At 40.0% G+C, this 19,379-nt stretch overlaps 1 protein-coding gene across 3 annotated transcripts in view; it reads left to right on the forward strand.

Annotated features, from left to right (window-relative positions):
* Nucleotides 1-17,178, forward strand: part of ltbp1 (latent transforming growth factor beta binding protein 1) — a 71,850-nt gene extending 54,672 nt beyond the window's left edge. For all 3 annotated transcript variants that reach the window (XM_037464879.2, XM_037464882.2, XM_037464881.2), the window contains 13 exons: nt 1,660-1,782; nt 3,199-3,324; nt 3,445-3,573; nt 4,468-4,596; nt 6,269-6,406; nt 7,508-7,669; nt 8,672-8,761; nt 9,946-10,074; nt 11,496-11,636; nt 12,147-12,323; nt 13,526-13,663; nt 14,798-14,947; nt 15,036-17,178. In XM_037464879.2, coding sequence (XP_037320776.2) covers nt 1,660-1,782; nt 3,199-3,324; nt 3,445-3,573; nt 4,468-4,596; nt 6,269-6,406; nt 7,508-7,669; nt 8,672-8,761; nt 9,946-10,074; nt 11,496-11,636; nt 12,147-12,323; nt 13,526-13,663; nt 14,798-14,947; nt 15,036-15,223 — 1,820 coding nt within the window. In that variant the 3' untranslated portion in view covers nt 15,224-17,178. The remainder of the gene's footprint in view (nt 1-1,659; nt 1,783-3,198; nt 3,325-3,444; nt 3,574-4,467; nt 4,597-6,268; nt 6,407-7,507; nt 7,670-8,671; nt 8,762-9,945; nt 10,075-11,495; nt 11,637-12,146; nt 12,324-13,525; nt 13,664-14,797; nt 14,948-15,035) is intronic.
* The last annotated feature ends 2,201 nt before the right edge of the window (nt 17,179-19,379 follow it).

Genomic DNA, 19,379 nt, shown 5'->3' on the forward strand with positions numbered 1-19,379 from the left:
ATATGTGATAACCACCATTTCATTTAGTTGAAGTTAATAAGCTGTAATGCTTGGGATGCATTTGAAATAAACAAAACAAGATTCACCAGAGAAATTGAAGGCTTAGACTTATTGACTTGCATCATTGCGTTTTTAATGTAATTCTACAACACATTTTTAACAATGAAATTGTCTGTTATGTAATTCATTTTTTTAGCCTTCAGAACACTCAAACCTTTTTAACACTTTGTGTTTTCATCCTCTCATTCACACCCATTTATTGTCTCATTGAAGGGCAGTAGCTAACATTCTGTAGTCACAGCTAACAAATGATAGCACTTAAATTGTACTTATAATGGCACTTTTCTATAACATGTTTTGAAACAGCTTATTTGATGAATATTGTACTTTCTTGTTACTTGTTCTTCTGAGTTTGTATCTCTATGTGGAAATGCACTTATTGTAAGTTGCTTTGGATAAAATCGTCAGCTAAATGACATGTAATGTAATGTAATGTACAGCTTTTGGAGCTATTTATGTCATTCCCCTGCCAAGGGCACATCGAACCGCCGATCTTTTGATTTAAAGACGACCCTGCTCTCCACTGAGCCACAATCGGCCCACAGGGGACTCTTTGGATAAACCCACCGTTTGTAAGAAACTGTCCATAGAAATGACCCTAAGAATATACAGTAAACTGTAATGAATGAGTTGAATTAGAAACATGCATTAGCTCACGGTAGTGTTGCAGGACTAACGATAAAGGAGCCCTGTCCAGTACTGTGAGCTACTGACGTGTCTTTCCTGGGGAGTGAGCTGTTGTCAGCATAAGTTACCTGCAGTTAGTGCGTTGCAGACCCAGAGAGTCTGTTTATATCCACTCCCAACTGAACGTCCCATGGGCCCAAACACAACACTATTACTATTGCTATTGGACTGCCATGGGTGTAAACTGAAAAATGACAAGTTGGTGGAGGCATACAACCACGAAGCAGCAATTTACTCATCAACCATTTGATGGACCCGGATCAACAAATTATTGAATTTTAATATTTACTTTAGAATTTTGGTTTAATTATGAAAGAAAGAACTATAATCACATATTACTGTGTATCAAAATAATATTGACTGATGTCTTTAAAATGTAATGTCTGGTAGTAAAAGCACACCCCTCCCTGCTTCACCAGACTTAAAACATTGCAGGAACAAAAGCAGCTTGTTTGCTATTCTTATAGCATTCTTTCATAGAATTGAACTTCATATACCATAAATTCCGGACTGTAGAGCACACCCGAAAATAAGCCGCACCACTTAAATTTAGAACGAAAAAAAGGATGTGTACATATAGAAGCCGCAGGTGTCCACGCAGCAGAAAAAGAACTGCTGGCACAGGGTCGTCTGTGCAGGAGTTCTTCACATTCAATCTCCAATGTCTCACCATTGATTCATTAATGGCGGGTTTACGTGCAGCCGCTCTGTTTCCTTCTCAGACAGACACATTGGTTGCCTGTAACTTGCACCTGTGTGTCTGTAATAAATGAGACGTTAGCCGCACTGTTCAAAGCATGGGAAAAAAGTTATTTATTGTCTGGAATTTACGGTACATAAAGGTATTAATTAACTGCATTATTCATGTACTGTAGTGTACTGACTTAGGCATTGTGCTTATGTTTTTTTCAGATATAGATGAGTGCCAGGACCAGCGGGTGTGTACCAGAGGCCACTGCGAGAACACTGAAGGCTCATTCATCTGTCACTGTGCACCAGGCTTCAGAGTGTCCCGAGCCGGAGACCAATGTGATGGTAGGAGATAATATTACTACTGTACACAGATCGTCAGGACCATGCAATATGAGTAGAAATGACACACATATGATGTGTTAGCATTACGTTGAGATATCATCTTGAACAAATATCAGCCAATTGATTTAACAATTATTCAATTGAGGCTAAAATAAAATATCTATTATCATGAAATAGTGGTTGGTCTGCTTTGAGGCACCAGATTCCTCCAGAACCACTTGCTAAACAAATTAATGAACCTTCAGAACCCCCCCCCCCCCCCCACCCAAAAGAGCTGCTGTAAGTACTGTGATCCTCAACCTTCTTCTTTCATTATAATAATACATTATAATCAACTATTTCTGCAAGACAACTATGAATAAATTGCCATTATAAACACCTTAAAACAGAATCCCAAAATATACAGGTGAAACTCGAAAAATAAGAATATTGTGCAAAAGTTAATTTATTTCAGTAATTCAACTTAACCGTCTACCAGGACATTTTAGAGCACTTCATGCTTCCTTCAGCAGACAAGCTTTATGGAGATGCTGGCTTCATTTTCCAGCAGGACTTGGCACCTGCCCACACTGCCAAATATGTTCTGAGATTTTGAATTTGGGGTTTTCATAAGCTGTATGCCATAATCATCCAAAGTTATATCAAATAAAGGCTTGAAATATCTTACTTTGCTTGTAATGAGTCTATATAATATATTAGTTTCACCTTTTAAGTTCAATTACTGGAATAAATGAACTTTTGCACGATATTCTAATTTTTTGAGTTTCACCTGTATATCATAATATTTCTTTCCTCAACAGTGACCAGATTGGTCACAGTGACCAGTGCTGTTAAATTGGACATCATGAGTAACAATAATTATTGTCAATAAAATACTTTTTGTCTTGCTTAAATTGCAAAACACAATAGTTTCTGTAGACAACTGCGGATAACAATATATACAGAAGCAAATACTACTACATAAACCATGAATATAAACTCCAACACTTGACATGTAAATTAATGATAAGAAATTGAATTAAAGTACAATGGAAAGTTATAAAATTAATATTTCAATATATGTAAATGATACTAAAGGGTCAAACAAATAAACAGATTGTGAAAAAAAGAAAATCAATAAAAGGCAAATGAGACGTATACAACAAAATCCACATTGTTTTTCTTCTCTGCTTTTCTGCTCTTTCCCTTATTTGAATACTTTGTAACCATTTCCAAGAAAATTGTGTTCCTTCATTAACGGTCGCTGAGAAATTAAATTCAAATTGAAGTTTATAATAATGAAATGATTCTTACATAACTCTCTGGCTTTAATAAAAAGGGACCATTCCACCCCTGATGCATTCCCATAGTTTGCTGCTACCAAGTTAGTCTGATAATGTTAGTCATTTTCTAAATGTCTGTATTTGTTTATTCCAGATGTGGACGAGTGCTTAGAAGAACCCGGTTCCTGTGAGGCTGTAGGGGAGTGTGTTAACAACATGGGCTCATACACCTGCACCTGCCCCCGGGGATACCGACAGATCAACGGCACCAGCTGCCCAGGCGAGTGCCGAAGGAGGGCAAAGATCCTCTGGCCACCTGTTTCCTATTATCAGATGTAGATGGTACACACAAGCACACACACTCACACACACATCCCCATCTCTGTCTCCCTCCTCCCAGACGTTGATGAATGTGTGGATGAACCGGAGTTCTGTTCGCCTCACGGAGAGTGTCTCAACACAGAGGGATCATATCTGTGTGTGTGTGAAAGTGGATTCACTGCCAGCCTCGATGCACCCTCCTGTGATGGTAAGATGCCCTGCAAAGGAGAGAAAACACACACACACACACACGCACACACACACACACTTGTGATGGGGTTTCATTTATTAAAACTTGCTTTTGAGATAAATGGATCTGATTTTGAATCCTTATTAGAGTATCGTCAGTATAAAGCTTCTAGTTTTCATTTATAGTGCGTGTTTAGGCTCTGGAGGTTATCACTGCAGCTTTTGAACAAATGGAAAGCAAACAATTCATTTCTGAATTTCTTTGGGACTATTTTCAATAGCGTATTCATCCACATTTGGTCTTCTGTTGTATCCGTGGAAGCAGCACGGTGTAGGTAGGATTGAGAGAAACTGCATTGTGTGTATGCTTGGTTATGAAGGCACATGTCCAGTGGACTGACAGGCAGACAATTATTGGATGGAATTCCATTACATTATAATTGTGGTGTCATGAGGATGAATCCCACTGACGTTGATGATTCCCTGTCTCCACCACAAAGTTGGTCTCTGTGGTTTTGAGTCTGTAATTGGGTGTAAATATTCATGCTCGCCACGGGATTAATCATATATTTGACATGTCAGATATAACAGGTCAAATGTCAATTTGTCGAATATTTCATTCGTGAGCCAATGCATGTAAAAATATACTAAGAGTACCCACCCTAACATCATAAACATATGATAAACAAACATGTGGTAGAATTATTAGGTTGGACCTTGGTTCTGCATCATAGAGGGTGACCCTTGGGCCCAATGGGTTTTAAGTTACTTACAATAAAAACATTCAGAATAAAATAAGCTTTTTGAGAGACAGATCATTGAGACTGGAAATAGTTTGTTGGAAAGGAAGAAAAATCAAGAGAGAAATCTGAAATCAATGACTAAACGTTTGGCGTTGTTTCTGTTTGTACAGATATTGATGAGTGTGGCCTCGATGAGACACTGTGTGGCCCTGGCGGCTTCTGTGTGAACAGACTGGGTTCGTTCCAATGTCTCTGTGAGCAGGGCTACCAGGAGTCCCAGGATGGCAAGGACTGTGTGGGTAAGTTCATTTATTGTGTTGTTGTGTATTTGCATGTGAATACAAACAGAAACCCATATGATCTTTTAATTGTATGCTTACAGTCAAATTCTAACTTGGGGTTGCAAATAACAGATTTGGTTGATTAAAAGGACAGACGAGCAGCAAAATACATCAGTGAAAATAAAGTAATCACTAATGAAGCAGCATGTTGCTGTTGAAGGACATCCTAATACTTTAAAAAGCCCCAATGGAAGGTTCCTACATCCCTATGTTGAGCATGCGGTTTGGCCGGTAATGATAAAGAGAAGATGTGATATGAAGTACATTTAAACGTAGGCCTCGTACACCTCACTTTTCATACAATCCAGCTTTCAATCACCACCCTTGAGATGTTGCCAAATATTGCTCCATCGTTGCATTTGGGGAGGTAATGACTGTTAATGTAAATGTCTGCATGGAAGTGGACAAACAAATGTTCTTTATTCAGTCTGGACTTTTCTAATCTCAAACATTACGGGAGAAGTTAGGGTGTCCAGTCCACGTCTTACTTGTTGCTTTCAGCTAATGTTAATGGAAGCAACGCTGTAAAGTGCAGACATACTATCCAACTACGCAATATGGGAGTAATGTTGAAAATCTGTGTTTTTCTGAACTTTGGTTTGGAAGCTAATTGGTGCTGGTGATTTCCTCTACTAACTGGACCCCTGTAGCTCCCATCTTGTCAATGTTCCTCCAGCAGGAAGGAGCAGTCTTTCCTCTGCTGGCTCCCCTCATGCACTCTTCCAGTGACCAACGACACCAAAACATGCAGACACATGAACATTACAGTACTACCTGGTTATTAGTCACATACCTCACTACAGTATGTCCTTTATACACAACTCCCTCTCTACTGGCAGAGCTGCTGGGTTTCACCTTAAGTTCAGTCCAGCCAGCTGCCTCTTGTTTACTGCAAAACCACCACAGACTGCCACAGACATGCACACAATCGTTGTAAACCAAAGATGGTGGTGTACCACTAACCATTCCCAATGTGTCTTCCTTCCTCCATCATCATTTAGCTGAGGCTTTTATCCAAAGGGAATGACAATAAGTGCATTCAAACAAGAGGGTACAGACCCAGAACAACAAGAATCAAGAAAGTACAATTTCTTCAAGAAAGGCCAACTACAAAGTGCTATAATAAGCACCATCCTAAGTGCTACCCAAGTGCCAACTGGTCCAGGTACAGCCGGTAGAGCTGTGTTTAGCTGTACAGGCTTTCTGCTGTCCTGAAGTCATTGGGGAGCTCATTCCACCATTTAGGAGCCAGGACCACAGTCAGGATGTTGTTGAGGGTGTAGCTCTCTGTGAGGGAGCAACAACAGGTTGATGCAGAGCGGAGTGAGAAGCTGGCTGCACGGTACGGCAGCACCAAGGTTTCCAAACGGATGCAGGCACTCCTTTCAGGATTCATAGTGTTACAGGCAAATTGAGCAACAATGAAGCTGAACATTTAAGTGGTAAATGGACTGTACTTGTACAGCTCTTTAAATCTGCATGTCATCATTCACCCATTCACATCCAATTCACATGGGAAATCCTGATGCATCACTCTTTTGCATGCACTATATTGTTAGAGGCTAATTTACAATGCCCTAATACTTCAAAATAACATGTATCCATGTGTTCTTCTGTTTTTTCTCCACAGAGGTGAATGAGTGTGATTTGCTGGGCAGTGTGTGTGGAGAGGCCCAGTGTGTAAATGTTGAGGGTTCCTTCCTCTGCGTGTGCCCCAGCGGCCAGGACTATAACGTCATGATCGCCAAGTGTGAGCCAGTTCCCACAGGTGACCCGTGTTCAGCTGTACAAATGACATGTAACAAGGAACCTAAATACATCTGGGTGTACCTGGTAACACACACACACACACACTTCATACAGTAGCATACGTTAGAAAGAAGAAATTATGGCTAAATGAGAACTTAAACCTCAACAGGCCCCAGAATGATGTTTTCTGAACATGTGAAATAATACAGATGGTTTTGCTAGACTTCTGCTATCAGCGAGAAAGTAACCGAATATTTCTTTACTTAAATCCACCACGGGGCCACACCCCGACACCAGTCTCTTTATTTGGTCTCCATGCTTGATACTCACAAACCACATAGCCAGGTCTTTATAGATGGAAACAACACACACACAACTAATAACAACTAACAGACACATTAAATGATGACGCATGAACAAAAGTAATGAATACAGTAATGAACAAATGGTGAATAAAGGAGGGACGTTGTACATACCAGGTAGAATCAGTGACTCATATCTTGGCATGATGTATTTTATGTATGTATTAAGTTGTAAAGGCACCAGAGTAATGGAGCAAATGGAGCAGCTGCAGTGTTTGAGCAATTCCAAATTCCATTTCCCAGCATTAAAGGTGTAATAAAAAGGAACATGTAGACGTGATCCTTCTCAATCATCAATGTTGTGGACATGGCTTGCTCCTGTAACATAACTCTATATATTTAATATCAGCCCAACTCTTAATGCCATAAGAAAATATAAGTTTAATCCAGGCTAAGTGTTACGGTCATTGGAAGCAATTGGTTTGATTGGTGTAAATGAATAAATATGACGGTGATATGTCCTGCTCCAAGTGTGGCTGAACCTTCTGCACACTCTTATAGCTGCATTTGAGATTTCTAAAAGTAAAATGACTGACAGGAGTACGAAAGGTTTCAATAAATCTGAATATGTTTTGGTGAAGGGGCATTTCCTCCCTTGAATGCATTGTGGATTTCTCCATTTTATATAGACCCCATATCTGTCAAATGTCCAATAGAATAGCTTACACTGAACTAAACCACTTTTATCTCCAGTCTGATCCTTGCCTCCTGGTGTCTGTCCATTCTTCTTCCCCGCTCTTCCTCTGTTTTTCATTCAGTGTCACCAGTGGAGCGAAAAGAGTGCTACTATCGTCTGAACGATAAGAACCTGTGTGAGAGTGTGCTGATCAGCCATGTCACCCTGCAGGAGTGCTGCTGCACACTGGGAGCAGGATGGGGGGACAACTGTGAGGTGCATCCCTGCCCTGTCAATGGAACAGGTGAGTTAACTTTGGAAAATAACACACAGATAACGAAACAAAATGATCAAACCCGCGTTCGCTACTTGATTGGTGTCTTTGCGGTTGTGATGTGTCCTTGTCAGACTCCTATCACATGATCTTGTATATCATCTTCCTGTTTATGCCATGTCCAGTGTAAGTTAATGGTCATGTGATGTACGTTTGCAAAGGTCATCTCAAACGATGCTGATGTGCCGTGTGGTCTGAGACCGTTTTTGTATCAGAACTTGTTTTTAAACAAAAACGTAGTAGGGGGGATGAAACCTCAGTGATTCTAGCAGACACATCTTGGTCTATATTCATCATTTACACACTGTAACATAGTCTTTAAAAAGCATAGGTAGTTCTGTTATGAATGTAACTTACACCACATAAGCTTCACTGTTGACTTTATGTAAAAGAAGACTGCTGCTTCCACTGCCACTGACGGGAAGTAGTGATGTATACCAGGGCCCTGTTCTTTCTACGTGGCTAAATAGTTATTATTATTATTATTACTATTACATGTCATTTAGCTGACGCTTTTATCTAAAGCGACTTACGATACACACTCGGAAGAACAAGTTTAAGTGCTACAGTGTGTTAGTGTTTTAGTGGAGGTTTAGTCTGAAGATGTGAAGGCTCTCTGTGGTCCTGATGTCATCACAGAGCTCCTTCCACCATTTAGGAGCAGGACAGCAAAGAGTGGAGATCTAGTCGAGTGTTTTGCTCTAAGTGAGGGAGGAACAAGCAGCTGTATTTGTGTCACACGTGTTACTGAATGTTGATCAAACTTGTTGTCTAACTTATGCAATTGTATTGAATTCTTGTTAAACAGTCTTCTAGTAACAATGTCAGGAAGTACATTACCTACTACATTTATGAAAAGGGCCTAAATGACTGTCTTAACCATTCTAATGACGGAGCAGCAGGAGCTCAACCTCTCTGTACTGGTTCACAGTTCACTCCTAACCTCCAAACTTCCATGTCTGTCCCCTTCAGTCCAATTCAGTGAGATGTGTCCATACAGAAGAGGCTTTATTCCCGATGGAGACTTGCTGTATGGAGTACCCACATCTGACAGCTACAAAGGTAACAGAAACTTTTAATATTTTCCACTCTTTATGCTGTTTTTGGTCCCCGCTCCGAAAATGGCATAGACACATGGACACACAAAAAAAATACCCTTCGAATTTTGAGATTCCCTGAAATAAAATCACTAACAGCCCTATAAAACGTGCAGACACCAGGCTGAAAGCACATCGACGTGATAGCCCAGTGTGTGGACAGTAGCAATTATTACTGTAGAGGAGGCTTTTGTGCAGGCCTCACGACTGCCTAACAACAGGTCCAGCTCTGGTTGGCCGATTCACGCCTTTCAAACCACTTTCAGATGGTGTGATCCTAAACGCACGCAGAAATGAGTGACAGCCACTCAGAAGCCCAAACATGTAGAGCGTATAATGACACTCGAGATCTTGGATTGGCTTCAATTTTTCAGCGTCTTCAGCTTCTTCTCTGCTACAACTTCAGTGTCTGGTTCTCTTTGTTAACTTTTAGCTCTGCTGAGGAAATGAACATAAGCCATGTACACATTTCTGGAATAATTAGCAAATCAGATTTTATAATTTGTTGCAGTTGTGTTTGGAGTTTTTTCAAATGGTTTAGTGCGGATTGTAGTCAAGACTCTAATGTTTCAAACGCTGTAGAGCCTTCATATATTTGCTTGTGATGAGCTGTTGGAAGTCGGTTCTGGCTCGGCTTGCACCATAAACAAGGTTATTGGGTAGAACAGGTTTTAAAGCATATAGTTGACAGTCAGTCACATAGATTTGACACTGTTATATTATAATACCAAAGTTCCAAAGTGCCATTAGTGAAATGCAGTTCCTTTGCTTTATAGAACAACCTCTCACATGTTCTCTTTTTTGAAGACACTTTGGATTCAGCTGACCTCTGCACATTAAGATATATAAAAATATGTTGCTACATAAAAAAAAGAAGAAATACAATAACAGTCTATTTATTATGCTGTTGATTCCTCCAGACAGATGCAGAGAGAAAGATATAGGATGGTTGATTATATAATTGATATCTGAGTCCGTATGATCATTCTTCATTAATGCTAAATGAATTTTTGATCACGTCATAGTTTCTCCATACATGAAGCCATTGTACTTTGACATAAATCCACAGTCCAGTTCTAGTTCTTCAATGTAAGCCAACATAAACTCTCTGAATGGACGAAAACCTGCCTTCTCTCTGCTCGCTACCAGATGCAGATGAATGCACACTGTTTGGTAAGGAGGTGTGTAAAGGAGGCTTCTGTTCCAATTCTGTCGGAAGCTACGAATGTTACTGCAAGAGGGGACAGCACTACGACGCTGACAAACTGGAGTGCAGAGGTCAGTGTGAGACGCAGCGAACACAAAGGTTCCCTCCATTGCCTTCCACGTGTGACACGGTTGACTGTCAGCTGATAAGTTGCTGTCCGACGTGATGGAGGTCTAATGCAGCAACACATTAAGTATCCATAATTGTACATATGCAAATGATTGACACAGAACAACCAACGCTGAAGTAATGTCTCAACTTAGAGGAATCAAATACCTATTCAATTACTAGGGTATTGTTTTGCTGCAAAGCAAGCAAACACCTTGAATCTGTCTCCAACCTGAAAAGGTTCCAGTGGCAGTCAGTATAGTGCATTGCTTTATGTCTGCAGAAGGCTTCGCAAAACGGTTTGGGGAGAACTTGCAATGGTTTCAGATATAAGAAGGAGAATCAGCTCAATCAGAAGTGAGATTAAGAGCGAAGGAGTTTTTCAATTGCTCCAAAAATGATTGAGTTAAGAGTTCTATTGATTTTTAAAGGGGTCTCTTCTTCTTCGGTCATTTGTTTATGCTTGCCAAATCTTGTAATTCCTTTTAATCTTAGAGTTTCTATATTTTTATTTTAGAAGCCTCTGTGTTGTACTGCCATGATAACTGTTTTACTCCTGGTATGTGTTGTATTTGTCCCCTTGGGAAGTAAATTACCATTAACTCCAATATATAACAATGTTATTGCAAGAGCAAGAATTTGTGAGGGAGTTTTTGCCTTAATTGCTTTTTTTTCTTGAAGTGTGGTCGAAGACAAGCACGTTTGGTACACAACAACAGGTGGCAGGCCACCAAGGTATAAAAGGGTCAGGCAGTGTCACGACGGGGTAGGCAGAGGCAGGAAGGAGGACTCAGGTGCGGAGTTTACCAGAAAAAAAGGACTTTAATAGTCAAAATGTAATAAAAAAAATGTCAGAGGGAAAAAAATGCAGACACGAAAAACGGACCAGGAACTCACGGACAAGATTCAGGAATCACATGACATGAAGGCTACAGACGTGTACAGACCACACTGACACGACAAGGGACAAGAGACACACATGAATTAAATACACTGGGGAGGTGCAGGTAATTGGACACAGGTGGACACAATCATGGACACGGTAGACGATCACAGGGGTGACAGGACAAGGCAGGAAGTGAAGTTGACCCAGGGACACAAGAGGCATGAAACTACAAAATAAAACAGGAAGTAAAGCCAAACCGTGACAGGCAGAGGCGGGATCCAAAAAACTGAAGCGGTTCGTTGGTGCGGTTTGAAAGCAGAACCGAGAGCAAAAGTGCTTCGACGCTTGACAATGTGGTGACAAACAACACAGAGCACGCCACTTAAGTACACAGGGGAGGGGGGCAGATAGGACAGATCCAAAGTAGTGTAGGATGAAGAAGTGCAGCTGACATCATTTTTCCATTCGCTGACCCTGATTGCACTTTATGTCCCGCAGACATTGATGAATGTCTGAATGAGTCTGCGTGTGCTGGTGGACAGTGTTTGAACACAGACGGCTCATACATGTGTTTCTGTACACATCCGATGTCGTTGGACCCCACCAGTAACAGCTGTGTCTTCATCCCTGAGGCGGTTGGTAAGGAAGGCTGTTCATATTATGCACACTATAAACCACATATTAATGAATACATTGTAGATGACTTCAGTATATATTGTTTTTAGGGCCATACATTGTTTACTTGCTACTATGGGGACGTATTGACATATTGAAATAAGTATGGAAGAGGCAGTGTTTTGATTGATAGTTGATAGTTTGTGGTGTCAGAGGCTGATTCATTAATCAGATGCTTGTGGCTTCATCTTTTCAGTAATATTTTGTTGTGCTTTCTTGTTAACCTCAGTTTTGTGGAAAGTATTTGCCTTCTCTTGTTTATTTTGTTGCCCGATGGAGAGTTACTGACAGACCACATACAATTTGTACATCTTAGTACCGCAATCCTCGTCTCCACACATTTCTAGCCAATGAATACTGATAAAATGTAGAAAGATTGGTTCAGCATCTATGCTTCAACCCAGTTATTGCAATGTACTTCATTTAAATCTATGTGTTAATCCTGTGTGTGTGTGTGCGTGCGTGTGTGCGCAGAGCATCATGAGGCGGAGCAGAAAGACTACCTGGGAATCTGCTGGCAGGCAGTGACAGAGACCATGACGTGCACAAGGCCTTTGGGTCCCAACAGGAAGACCACATACACAGAGTGCTGCTGTTTGCATGGAGAGGCCTGGGGCATGGACTGTGCCCTTTGTCCACCCAGAAACACCGGTACACACACACATACACACACACACACACACACACACTGCTCTCATATATCAGGCCAAGCTCAGATACACCATCATTTAGGTGTGACTTTCTGTTCCTACAGTTGTGTTTGATGAGCACTGATTCCAGCACTGACACAAGTGCAGATGCGTTAAATGGCTCGGGAATGAATGTAAGACAGCAAATAACTGGCAGATTATTCACTGCAAGTGACTTTTTGAGATGTCATCGCAGAAACTGATTAAGGAGTAAGATAAACATAATTGATATTTTAAAATGTAATTTCATCAATATAGTTATTTAATTCAATTTATTTAGTATAGTGAAAGTGCAACGACGTCAGTGCCAAAACCTTCACATCCGCACAGGAAAAACCCTCCCCAAAAATCCTCAACGTGGAAAGAAGGAATAAACAGGATCTGACTGAGTGTGATAGATTTTTACGTAAAAGTACTTTCAATGCATATGACCTATATTAAGAGTAGTAAGAATAATATTTATGTAAAATGTTGAAAAGGATGAAAAACAGCTGTATTTGGATAAAGTTGAGAATGATAACAAAAGCATAAATGGCGTCAGCAATAGTAATATGACTACTAATAATGACAGTAACAGTGGATGTCAGGCAGGAACAACCACCATCAGATAAAACCATTATCATATGAAACCACCATCATTATATAGAACCACCATCACATAGAACCACCATCACATAGAACACCATCACAAAGAACCACCATCATATAGACACACCATCACACCCGGACATAAACTACTTGTGCCCCTTCCATCCGGCAGGAGGCTGAGGTCCATCAGGACTAAGACCTCCTGCCACACGAACAGTTTCTGCCCGTCAGCAGTCGGGTTCATCGACGTAGCCCGGGGCCCCCCCTGACTGACTCTCACTCCATGTACATACACTTTGTCACTTTCACTTGTCACTTTCTGTTAGCTGGTGCACTTCATCTTTATTTCTTAACTTAACGAACCCATAGCTTTAGCATACTAACCCATAGCACATATTTGACTATATTTTATTATATTTTTATTTTTATCTTATTCCTGCACTGCGTATGTATGTCTGACATATGGCAATAAACAATTCCTGATTCCTGACATGTAACCACCAACAGATCATTTAAGCACCATGACAGTAATAGTAATGTAACTAATAATTCTCTCTCCTTGTGTCTCCCTCTAAGAGGATTATGTGTCCATGTGTAACCTCGGCGGCCGTGATGCCCTTGGTGCTGGCCCTATCCACGATTATGAAGTGAGCCCAGACTATTCACAATCACCTGAGCAGCACGCTATCCTGCCTTTTTACGAAAATGAGGAGGGTGAGTATTTCAGAAATCTTTCATTTTAAAGAAAGACATTTAAACACTGGATTTATTTTACAGAACTAGTGTAAATCAGATCAATACCAATTCTTTACAGTTATTTGAACAAGTCAACAAATTGTTACATAGTACGAGTCAAACGTTTGGAAACATTTTCTCATTCATTTTAATGACGTAAAGTGTGTTCAAACTCAAAGGCTGAACATACATTAATTATGGTGCTCCTCCTCTGTAATGATAAGAGACTTATGTTAATGACCGATAATGCTAATAATATGACCGTTTTCTATAACAATCTGATAAAACATGAATGCAGTAGCAAATAGCTTTGGTTTATATACAAATAGATTACATTCTTGTTTAAGTTGAGATCTACAAGGAATATTTCTAATGTGTAAAGGTAAATGCTAAATGGACCTTATTTGTTTGAAAAATAAAAGTACGCAATACACTCTTATTATCATGAAATAATTATTTAATTTAGCTATTCTAATTGTTGCCCATCACTATTATAAATTTAGAGTTTGTCCAGGAAGTTGTCAAACTTTTATCTAGTGACACCTTCTCCCTATTTGGGATCAGCTCAGTCAAGAGCTCTGGAAACAACCCACTGGTGGAAAATATTTACCAGTTAATACCTGTCTGACAAGTAGAGAGAATAAGGAACACACGATCATTGGGTGAATATAGCTAATTGTGTATGTGTATTCCTTTCAGCTGGAAAAAGATTGCTGTCCAGACAAAAAACATGCCATTAAAATACAAAAAAGAAACCCAATATTCCAATAAATCCTCCATTAACTGAAGCGCCTTCATTGATATAAATTGGGTTGACTCGATATTAGCGTTGCCTCTGAAGAACAGACGGAGGTGCATGGAGTAGAGGATGAGCTGGGAACCATTCATGTAAACCTTGTTCTGGAGGGAGCAGTTTCTATTAGTTCAGTGAGTGAAGTTGAATGTTAGATCATGTTTAAATAATGCTTTCCATGGGTCTCTGAATCAAACACCTTGTTTAAATCTGGACAAATGAAAGTATACTGAATTATCTCAACTGATAGATGTACAGACGACTATCATGGGATTACAAGTTGACAAGTCCTGGAGTTGCTTGGTCTTATTGTGCTACAGATCCGCTGAAGGCCTTCGAGGGTTTGCGAGCAGAGGAGTGTGGGGTTCTGAATGGCTGTGAGAACGGCCGCTGTGTCAGAGTCCAGGAGGGCTACACCTGCGACTGCTTCGATGGATACACCCTGGACCTGTCCCGCATGGCCTGCGTTGGTAAGAGGACACGTCCACACAACGAGAACACAGAAACACAAAGCATTCATTGGAAACATCTGTCATATCCGTCCTCCTCTGTCCTCAGACGTGAACGAGTGCTCCGAGCTAAACGATCGGATGTCCTTGTGTAGAAATGCAAAATGCATCAACACAATGGGCTCCTATCAGTGTGTGTGTCTGCCGGGCTTCACCGCCTCTGCCAGACCCAACTACTGCGTGACAGCAGTGCCGCGCCAAACCCCAACACACCGCGGGGGCATGGACGCACACTAAGGGGCCACAAGAGACACTACAGCCACATGCACAAGCTCGTTTTGCTACACTGGGGAGGACGTCCACCATCATTCAGCCACTGCAAAAAACAACAACACTAAACTTAAAGAGGAATCCTCTGGTTTGGTTAAAGCGTCCAACGGCACTCATAAATCCCAAACCAGTCTGCGGCTGCTCATCCAAGGGGACCGTGAGGATTGTTGGAGATTCAGGGGTTGTAATTTACATTTAGCTGAACCCTTTCCTTTGAATTAATCATTGAAATATTTTACTCAACTATTTAAATATTCTTCCAGATCTGAGTCGTGTTCTTTTATTCATTTCCTGTATTTCTCTTCTGTTTTAAAAACCTGTGGGCCTAATTTCCTCCTGGTGTTGTATTGTGTTTTTTTTCCAACATATCATAAAGTGATCCCAATATTAAGACCTAACTAACATCTTTTAGACTATGAATACGGTGAAATTACAACTGGTTCTTCTCTTTGTTTGAACAGAAAGTTTGACATTTTTGTTACAACTTTTCTTTTGACAGATTGATGGAAGATTTCTTCTCTGTGCTAAATATTGGGAGCTAGAGCTGGGGGGTAATCAGCCGGGCTGCTACCATGTTGACAGCAAGGCTGAATTGCAGATATCTTAATATATCAAATAAAAAATGATTTGCACAAAGTAGGTCACATGTCAACATGACATTTTTTTCATTCCAATAGGAAGTTTTCGAGGGCAATATGTGTGATATTCTGACAATCAAGTACAAAGGGTAAATGTGCTGTGCCCTGTAAAGAGTGATTTTGGCCCACATCCTCATATAGGTATAATGTTGGTAGTTTACTGTTAGTTTTGGCTGCCAGTATTTTCTAAGTAGCACAAAATATGAATCCTATCTCAGATTCTGGGGCTACTTTTTTGCCTGATGACAGAGTAAGGGGATAAGCAAAGACTTATCAGATGACATGGCTGTCCTTTAAGCTGGGGGGCTGAAGAAGTTTGCTTCCTCCAGGAATTTCTAGCATCTAATACTCATACACTGCAGCGTTAAGTCATACACGCTATATGAAACCAGAGTTGGATTTATCTTCACCTGCGTGGTGCCTGTGTGAAGGTAGAAACATAGAATTGTATAAAATATATTTTGTATGTTCTAAAGTAGCATTCAATGTAATTTAGAAGCCATTTTGCTGTTATAACATATCGACAAACCCTATGGACTTGTGTGGGGGGGATCCAGTCTGATTTTCTTCATTTTTGACCCAGTCCCACAGATAGTGGATATTTAACTATGTGCCCTTCGGTCTGCTCCTTCTTGCTCCGCTGCCATCTGTCTGCCATTTGTTTCTCTCCTACAGCGTCACCAAATCCTTTAATATGCACCTGTTGATGGTTAAAAAACAAGATGCTGTTGGAGTTAAGCTCTCTGTTGGATTTTGTCTCTGTTTTGTAAGACTGGGAAAATGCAATCATAAAACTGCTTATTGTTTTTAGCCATAACACAATGTCCATTGTCATACGTCTCAAAAAGGACTGAAAGACTTTGAGCTTCCTGGTATTGCTTCCTTTCTTCCTTCCTTCAACATATACACCAGGTATTTTTGACGACTGAAATGCATTTTTATTATCTGCACTTTGCTGCGATGTCTAAAGCTGCTTGAGACAGCAATTGGAGAAGAGGCCCATTTAAACAAAAGAGTGGGAAAACAGCTGATACATTTTTGATGTGTAAATGAATTAATAGATTATTCTAGGAATTTGCATTGGCCAGCTTTTTGGTTATTAGTGTTTGAAACATTGGCAAGTTAATATTTCTATGTTTGCATTTTTACTTTTGATCAAATTGTGAAAGTTTTCATTCTAAAAGCTACATAGTCTACGCTTTTTCTAATGCATGTCATTATATCATCCACTTGTTTCAAATGGTATGAATTTTAAATAGGCATTAAACACCGATGCATTGCTCAGTCTGCCTTCATTTAAATCAGCTTGGTACAATGAGGAAAAAGCTTGGAAATGATCCGTTGATGGGAAGGTATCACTTGTCTTTGGCGGAAGGTTCAAGTTTTTTTTGTGAAAGCTGTTTAAGATTATGTATTATAAATACACAATAAACAGGTCCAAAGAGACTGAAAACAATAGTTAGGCTTCCAGATTTAATTAAATTCATTTTATTTTGTATAGTCCAAAATCACAAATTTGCCTCAGAGGGCTTTACAGTCTGTACACATGCAACATCCTCTGTCCCGAAACCCTCACATCGGCACAGGAAAAACTCCCCAAAATATGAAAAAACCCTTCAATGGGGAAAAAAGGGAAGAAACCTTAGGGAGAACGTCAGAGGAGGAGGAGGGATCCCTCTCCCGGGATGGACAGACTGCAATGGATGTCATGTGTACAGAATCAACAATGTAAAAGATGTACAATACATTCAATTCCTACAACAGAAATGATACAAATAGTTGCAAGTAGCAGAGAAAGTGTATGACAGAACCACCACAGGGACAACCTCCGTCAGATAGAACCACCGTCAGATAGAAGTGTCACGGTTTGGTTCTCCTTCCTGTTTTATTTTGCAGTTTCATGTCTCTTGTGTCCTTGGGATAGCTTCACTTCCTGCCTTGTCCTGTGATTGTTTCCACCTGTGTCCAATCACCTGCACCTCCCTAGTGTATTTAAGCCCTGTGTGCCTGTTGTCCCCTGTCGCGTCATTGTTCAGTCTTAACCGTTATTGGAGCACGTCTCGTTTCTGTTCCTTCGGAATAAAGAGCACCTTGAAAACCTTAAAAACTCTGCGTATGAGTCCTGCCTCCCGCTCACCACCAACCCTCCCCGCCTTGACAGAATGACACGACCACGTAAGGACTCAGCAGACTCTTGGAGCGATTTGGGCCCCGTGTACCTGGATTTGAGGAGCCCATTTTCCAGCGCAAGACCAACTTTGTTTTCGGTCCCATGAGTGCCTCGAGCTCCGGTACCGTCCCGGCCCCAAGACGCCCACAAAGATGTTGGTTAATGATGACAGTAATATGAATCATATGTATGATGGGGATGAGAATTGAAATATAATTTAATTGCTGCAATCACTCCTTCCATTGTCTTAACACCATTAAGAGATGATGGTTGTGTATGCGATGGAGGATCCACAGCAAAAACTGTGGAAGGGAAAGGTGTGTTTTTGTTTTCCTACATTTCTCCTAATGTAGGTCTATCTGCGCTTTTCTTCTTGGAAGAAAAACAATATTTATAAACTAAGCGTCCTAAAAATGAAACAATCCAAACAGCAGCACAAAATGTAAATAGAAAATGCATTTCCTGCTGAAAATGCGTTGGAATGCAAAAAGCTGAAATTAATTTCAAAAAGTTGCTTAAAATGGAACAAGCTGAAATTATTCTAAACATTGCTGAAATAGAAAAGGCTGAAATACATTTAAAAATTGCTGAAAATACAGAAATGAGAAAAGCTGAAATGAAGTTGAAAGAATTGGAAAAAAACAGAAATAGAGGAAGCTTCTATGAATTTGACAAAATACAGAACTAATAAAAGCTTAAATAACTTTTAAACATTGCTGAATCTTTTTCATTCAAACTTAATGAACTTGATAAATGGACTTGTACACCGCTTTTCTAGTTTTCTGACTACTCAAAGCGCTTTAATACTAGATGACATCTCTCACCCTTTAATACACTGATGACACAACCTACCATACACAGTGGCACCTGCCCATGTGCACAGAATAAACAAGACAGGAGAAGATCCTGGCAACAAGTCAAAATAAAATATAAAAACATTTTGCATGGTTGCTGAGTGCCTCAAAAGTTTGCAAATAGTGTAGAAACTAGAAAATGCATTTCCTGCTGAAAATGCGTTGGAATGCAGAAAGCTGAAATTAATTTCAAAAAGTTTCTTAAAGTACAGAAATGAAACATGCTGAAAGAATGGAAAAAGCTGAAATACATTTTAAAATGGCTGAAAATACAGAAATGAGAAAAGCTGAAATGAACTTGAAACAATTGCAAAAAAACTGAAATGGGAGAAGCTTCTATGAATTTGAAATCACAGAAATAATAAAAGCTGAAATTAATTTCAAAAAGTTGCTTAAAATGCAGCAAGCTGAAATTATTCTAAACATTGCTGAAATAGAAAAGGCTGAAATACATTTAAAAA

This window comes from Pungitius pungitius, chromosome 13, assembly GCF_949316345.1.
Source record: "Pungitius pungitius chromosome 13, fPunPun2.1, whole genome shotgun sequence".
In the NCBI taxonomy this organism is placed as follows: domain Eukaryota; kingdom Metazoa; phylum Chordata; class Actinopteri; order Perciformes; family Gasterosteidae; genus Pungitius; species Pungitius pungitius.